Source organism: Dipodomys ordii, unplaced genomic scaffold (assembly GCF_000151885.1).
Source record: "Dipodomys ordii isolate 6190 unplaced genomic scaffold, Dord_2.0 Scaffold1, whole genome shotgun sequence".
Taxonomy (NCBI): domain Eukaryota; kingdom Metazoa; phylum Chordata; class Mammalia; order Rodentia; family Heteromyidae; genus Dipodomys; species Dipodomys ordii.
In genome coordinates, this window is record NW_012267217.1 from 43,754,751 (window position 1) to 43,762,262 (window position 7,512).

Sequence of the window (7,512 nt, forward strand, 5' to 3'; positions counted from 1 at the left end):
GGGGAACACGCTGACCTGTTGCGTGTCCCCCAATGCCAGCCCCAAGCTGGGCCGGCGCGCGGGGCCGGCGGACGCGGACTATGAGTCTGAGCTCTGCGAGGCGGCGGCGGGGGACGCGGTGGCGGTAGCACCGGCGCCCGCGGCCGCGGAGCCCGCCGACTTGGATTTTGGAGCCGGCGAGGGCCACCACCTGCAGCACATCAGCGACCGGGAGATGCCCGAAGGTGAGGAGGTGGCCGCTGCCACCGTCGGCCTGCGCTGCCCGCCGGGGTCCGGCTACCCGGAGACCTCGCCCCGCGGCCCCTTGCTGCCCGGTGGCCGGCTTGGCCGGGGCTGGGTAACGGGCGTGGGGGGGGCGGTGAAGGCTAACTCGGGCTCAGGTCCGTTCCCCGGCCACGTCGGGCCAGCTTCTTCCCGAGCCTGGAGCACCCTCTTGTCGTTCCCCCCAGCCCCGCCGCCGGAGACCCGCCAGCCCCGCGCCCCTGCCCGTTCCGAGCTCTCCGCATCATCTCGTGGGACTTGATCAAGACTTTTCCATTGGTATATCCGTCCCTCCCACCCCACCCCGGCTCCCCCCCCCCTTTTTTTCTTTTCGCAAAGACAACTCACACACCCCAGCCTCGGCGTCTCCATCCCCTTGCCCTGCCCCTGCCTGCCCACAGGGTACCCTAAGTGAAGGAGCCAGGTAAGAGCGGGATGAGTCTCTTCCCCAAGCTGGCTGATCTTCCAGCAGTTCAGATCCAAACGTTGGAGACTTTGGTATTTAAATTCAAGCCGAGGTGGCCATAGGAATTTATGGGCTATTCTTTAAGTAGGCTCTTTTAAGTCGCCTTTCTTCCTCCCAACTAAAACATGAACACCGAAGGGGAGAAGTTGGAGGGGGGGGGTCGGAGAAGCTTTAAAAATAAATGTGCAAAGTGTCAAATGTGACTGGCAGAGCGGCAGAAAAGTTTTGTTTTTAAACCAAAGGAGTTTACCCCCACCGAGTTGTTTAAAATTCCCACTTAGACAGATGACATCTCCAGCACTACTTGGGTCACTGAGCAAAACTTTATCTCTCCGGTTATAAAGGAGAGAGGTAAGATGTTGGTCAGATGATTCAATGGAGAATCAGAACGTGAACTTAGGCTTTAAATCGTAATGTAAAGGGTTGAGAGTTAAAATGCCAGCCCCTGTCAGAGCTTGCCTCCTTTCCTTCCATTGCTCCCTTCCTTCCTTACCCTTTCTGCCAGCAGAGCTCTGTTTTGCACTAAGAATGTTGAAGTAAAAAAGTTCTTCACTCTAAACCGCTGGAGGGTGAAATGGGAGGGAGGCGAGCAGCAAAAGGTTTTTTTTTTTTTTTGCTTAGAATTTTGGAAACCCAAAACTACTAAAGTAAGAAAAAAAATACTGGGTAGTGACGTGGTTTTTGAAGGGAAGGCCTTTGAAATATGAAACACTAGCATAAAAATGTTTAAACCCTCTTAGACTGTGCTGCCGGCCGTTTCAATACTGTAGAGGAAATATCGTAGAGCTCTTACATTTAAACTTTTCTAGGGCTATTAGTGTTTTTTTTTTTTTGTGAAAATACTGTACAGAGGGGTTACAATTACATGGGCAAGGTAATGAGTACGTTTCTTATCAAGCATTGTTGCCTCCTCCTTTGTTTCCCCTTCCCATCTTCCCCCCCCCCCGCCCCTGTTTTTTTTTTTTTATTATTGTGAAAATACCATACAGAGGGGTGACAGTAAGGTAATGAATACATTTATCATCAAGCATTGTTGCCTCCTCCTCTGTTGACTTAGTGTTGCTGTTAGAATAATTAAACTTTGTTTAAGAGGTCAAAAATTTTGGAAAAGTGAATATGAATTACATGTACCTTTAAATACAATATGTATATGTGAGAGGTATATATGTATATATGTATGGCATCTATTTGTGAAAACATCCTTTCTGTAGTTAGTAGGTACTGTTGGATGAGAGTCCCAATAGGATCTTACTGTAATTTTTTAGGATTACAACACACTTTCATATGCATCACATTTGGCCTAATACACAGGAAGGCTATGTCTGTTCTCCATGTATTTTTCTGATGAAAAGACCAGACTTGAAGCTGCAGAACAGCTTCTGAATGAAAGAATGAGGTTCTAAACATCAAGGTGGTTGATATGCCACACTCTGAAGTCTTAAGAAAACGTTCCAGAATGCATCTTACATTTTATCTCAAAGTAGATTTCTTTTGTTCTGAGAACTTAAGTCTCATCCTAATTAATTCCATTTCAACTTTATTTTACCAACTTACACAACATTTACCTCTCTAATGTCTGTACATGCATTTAGATGGAAAAGAATAGGTATGACCTAAGCTTACTGGTCAAGTAAATGGGTTTATTCTCCTAATCATGAATTGAAGTTGAGACAAAGAAACATTGAATTGAATATGAATTGAAGCGGGACAAAGGAACATTAGGAGAAGCTGGAAGAGAGAAGAATAGGAAGCAGAGAACTGGGGTAAAAGAGTCTTGTCATATAGCCAAATATCTAAGAATTGGTGATCACAGAATTTATCACTTTTAGCACATTAAATAATTTAAGTTTAAATTTAATTTTAACATTTTTAGGGAGTGAGATGTTCATGTATGACCAGTTAGGTTTTCTCTATTGAGTGATAGGAGAAACCTCAGTTTCAGTGTTGACTATTATTTCAGCTCTTATTTTAGATCTCTGTTGAATAATTGAATTATTTTGCTTTTCTTCTGAAACATTTGAGAATATTTCCAAGTCATTTCAGAGACATGCCTAAGAAACCTAGTAAGATTCAGATACACTCAAAAGTATTTTCTACTGTGCGTTTATTTCACAGTATATGTGATATTACTGCTAGTAATACCAATTACAAGATATTATGGGAAAGAAATAGCAGTAAGATAAAAAAAACAACAACAAAAACTGAGCAATGGATCTTTTCTCTTTCCTGCAGCTTGTTCCTCCCTCCCTGCTTCCCTCCATCCCTCTCTCTTGTCTCTCTGTCTCTTTCATTCTTTCTTTCTTTCCTTCTGTCCGGCTGTCTGGCCTAGGGCTTGCACTCAGGGCCTGGATGATGTCCCTGAGCCTTTTTGCTCAAGGCTAGTACTCTACCACTTGTGCCATAGCTCCACTTCGTGCTTTTTTGGTGGTTTGTAGTTAAGAAGCTTACAGACTTTTCTCCGTAGGCTGGCTTCAGACTGCAATCCTCAGATCTCAGCCTTCTTAGTAGAAAGGATTTACAGGAGGGAGCCACCAGTGCCTGGCTCCAGTAGCTACTTTAAACACTTATATAGACAGACATATTCATATGACTGTGTATAACTATCAAAATATTTCATTAAAGATTCAGAAAGAGCAAAAACATTCACATTCAAAATACTCACCCTAGGGCTGGGAAGGTGGCTCAGTGGTAGAGTGCTTGCCTTGCATGCATGAGGCCCTGGGTTCGATTCCTCAGCACCACATAAGCAAAAAGAAAAAAGCCGGAAGTGGCGCTGTGGCTCAAGTGATAGAGCGCTAGCCTTGAGCTGAAGAGCTGAGGGACAGCGCCCAGGCCCATAGTTCAGGCCCCACCACCGGACCCAAAAAAAAAAAAAATACCCTAACTTGTAGTGTGATGTTGATTTTTCTGAACCTTTTATATGCATATATACTATTTTGCTTATTTTTGTAAAAATGAGATTATTCTCTACATGTTGTTTTGTAACTTAAAGCAGTGAAGTAAGTTTCTGTACAGTAGTGGTACCTAGAGAGCAGTCCAGGATGCTTCCTGCATCAGTATATGCAGCTGTACCTCATGTCTTTTGATAGTTTATTGTACCATCAAATGGAGTATTTTTACCTGTCTTTTTTTTTTTTTTTTTGGTCCGGTCATGGGGCCTGAACTCTGGGCCTGGGTGCTGTCCCTCAGCTATTCAGCTCAAGGCTAGCGCTCTACCACATGAGCCACAGTGCCACTTCCGGCTTTTTTCATTTTGCTTATGTGGTGCTGAGGAATCGAACTCAGGGCCTCATGCATGCAAGGCAATCACTCTACCACTGAGCCACCTTCCCAGCCCCTGTCTTTTTTTTTTTAAGCCACATCTTTTAAAAAAGTCATAAGCCAAGAAATGTTTGATTTGGGGGTACACACACACACACACACACACACCATTTTCTATTATCAATAAATTGTGCCTACTATGGTCTATTTTGTTTTATGAAAAAGTGAGTCATTTTGTAATTGAGATATTTTAGTATTAAATGTTTTAGCCAAATTGCAGGTAACATTGACTTTTAGTAATTAGAATTCATCTTTAGTCTTTAGTTCTGAATAGCTACCATTCTTAGATCTGTAAGTAATGGTCTTACTTATCTGACAGATCAAGAAATAGCATTAGAAGAAGTCTTAGAAGATAAGAGAAAACTGGGAAAAACTTAACTAGTCTTGAGTGCAGTGTATTTCTTGAGCACTTGTGAGTTGCCAAGCAATTCCAGATGGGAACAAGTCAGTTCCTGTCCTAATCTTGGTCTTCATACTCTGGAGGTTGTTAGGTGTTGACAGTATATGAACAATCAAGAAAGTAGTGTGAAGGAGTTAAAATAGAGTAATATTGGGGGTCATGAACACCCCATGCTGTCCTCCTTAAGTGATATGTGAACGGTCTTAAAAAAGTGAGAAGCAGTGTGGGATGAGAGAGGTTTCTAAGCAGAGGGACAGCTCCCTTTGGAGTTCATTATATTGAAACAGACTTGGTTCTGGCAAAGGACAGAAGGGACACAAAGATGGCTGTGCAGTGTGTGTGTCAGAGGAAGATGGATGGTAGGTAAAGGTGTTTGTGTACCTAGAGGAACTTGACAAAGAATTTGGAGTGTATTGTAATGGGAAAACGCTGGAGAATTATAGGCAAGGAATATATTTCTCTTTGTAGTCTCTAAACTCTGATAAGAGTCAAGTATGGAAGTAGGGTGACTAACTAGGAGGCTGGTACAGTAGTTAAGGGAAGAACCAGTGGCCTGAACAACAACAACAACAAAAAGCGTTAGTTAAGGACTCAAAAGGCTGACTTAAAGAAATCAAGAAACTCAAAAACTAGGTATCAATGATATGAATAAATGACATGAATAAAAGGAATATGAATGATCCTTTTTTTTTAATCTTTAAACATACCTTCACACATTAAAAAAAAAAAAAAAGGTCAGTGTGTCAATGCTGGTGCTTGAATTCATGGCCTGAGTGCTGTCCTGTAGTTCTGTCCACTCAAGGCTAGCACTCTACTACTTGAGCCACAGCTTCACTTGTGGCTTTTTGTTGGTTAATTGGAGATGAGAGTAGCATGGACTTTCCTGCCTATACTGTTTCTGCCTGAATTTATAGGCATGAGCCACTGGTGCTCAGTTGCACTTTCTTTTCTATTGGAAGAAAATCCAAATCTGTATTCTTGGTAAGGTAATATGGGAGTTTATTATTGGTAGACTACAAAATGATTTCACCCTGTAGAGGAATTTGGCAGTCTCCTAACATGGCAAATGAATTTAGTCCAGAAATACTACTTAAAGGAATTTATCCGAAATGTAAACCTTGACCAATATGAAACAATATGTGCAATGTTTTGTTGTATCTTCAGTAATCAAACACTGACAATGACTCAAATGTCTAGTAAAGGACTAGCAAAATAAACTGATATATCTACATGGATTGTGTGTGTCTATGGAACTGTAAAAAAATGAGGAAATTTTTTTTTTCACTGCTAGGGAGTCTTGTACTGCTACATGGATAAAAGCAAGGGGGAGAATTGAACTATGTGAAAGAAAATAAGGGAAATGTTTGCTCACTCCCTCACCCCTCTGTGTGTGTGTGTGTGTGTGTGTGTGTGTGTGTGTGTGTGTGTGTGTGTATCACTGGAAGGAATTCTTGATAATCTTGTGTATGTACGTGCTTTACTGTTTAGTGAGTAGCCAATACATGTATTGCCTAAGATACTGTTTTGGTATGGGTTTTCCAATGAAATACAGACTGTTCTTTTTCTTGTTTTTAGTTTGTAAACATTTTGTCATTTATGATATATTAATCTTACATTTCATTTGATTCCTAGTGTTCAGTACAGGAATTATATATGTTTTGCATATGAGAAGATGTACTCTATCAAGTATAACTTGAATTTTCCAAGACTTGATTTGGAATGTACATTCATCATTCTGTAGAAGCAGAGTTTATATAGAATGTGGTTCATTGGCTTTTTGGTGCTACGTATCTCACCTATTTTTCAGCATATTAAAGTCATTAAGTTTTAAGAATAAAACTGTAACATTGGATAATGTGCAGTAAAATGAAGTCAGTAAACTTGAAACCTAGAAATGTTCTTTAAGCCTAAGAAACTGAGAAACACAAAGGAACAAAAGTATAGCACTATACATTCAATCAGGAAAATGATCTAGTTGTTCCGTCTGTTTCCTAGGGAGATCTAAAGAGAACTATTTAAAAATACATTCTTCATTTTCCTCATACTATAAGAAAAAAATTTAAGTGCCTAAATCCCTAACTAGAGTATTAGCTAAGGATTAGAATAATCCTTACAATAATGCTCTATACCATTATGTATTTGTTAAACAGTAAATATGCTACAATGGAGTAGAGAGGACCTTTTCTGTACAAAATAGAAAGTAAACAGTATACTGATAAAAAGATTTTTGCTTTCTTGTGTTCTGTTACATTTTTTAATGTGCTAGGGATCAAGCCCAGGGCCTTCTACATACTTTACCTTTAGCCCCAAGCCAAGTTACATAGGGGAAATGAAATAAAAGTAATGATTGTGAATATATTGATAATTTTAAAACAAGGCATTATTTTAACTTTTGCACATTTCTGGTTATGGTAACATTGTTAAAGGAGCATGTGACTTTTAGTGATCAGTACTGCTGACCGACTAGGTCTCTTAGAGTGGAGAGGTAAGTCTTTCAAAATAAAAGTGTATGTAACTAAAATAGATATGTATATAAATCACAGAGGAGGTCATTTGGTATGACTAGACCTAGAAATTAAATGATCTTAGAAACTATTTCAGCTCTCCTTTCTATTCATCACTCCTGAAAAAGGCTTTTTTCTCATAGTGGCAAAGCAAACCCTGTGGGTTCTTGATTGGCTAGGCAGTGTTTCTAGAATGAAGCTCACTTTCCTCTCTGGTTTGGGAAGTCTTGACAAAGAGAATTGTTACTGCATGGCCAGCCCTGAGGCTGGGGCCTACCTACCCTCAGACCTTGGGAAGAAGAATGAGGGCCAGTTTGTCACTTGATAATTTCCTTTTCTGAATTTTTTCATTGCTTTTATACCAGCCTTCTTGAGCTTTGTGTTAGTGAAAGTCTAGGTGTGTGTGTGTGTGTGTGTGTGTGTGTGTGTGTGTCTAATCTTCCTTGATTCTGATAAGGGGTGTGTGTGTGTGTGTGTGTGTGTGTGTGTGTGTGTCTAATCTTCCTTGATTCTGATAAGGGGTGTGTGTGTGTGTGTGTGTGTGTGTGTGTCTAATCTTC

General features: G+C 40.8%; 1 protein-coding gene across 1 annotated transcript in view; it reads left to right on the top strand.

The window, feature by feature from the left end:
- Positions 1 to 44: 44 nt before the first annotated feature.
- Ccnyl1 (cyclin Y-like 1) overlaps positions 45 to 7,512 on the top strand; it is a 38,288-nt gene continuing 30,820 nt past the window's right edge. Inside the window, exon 1 of the mRNA XM_013014405.1 lies at positions 45 to 224. Coding sequence (XP_012869859.1) covers positions 215 to 224 — 10 coding nt within the window. The 5' untranslated portion in view covers positions 45 to 214. The remainder of the gene's footprint in view (positions 225 to 7,512) is intronic.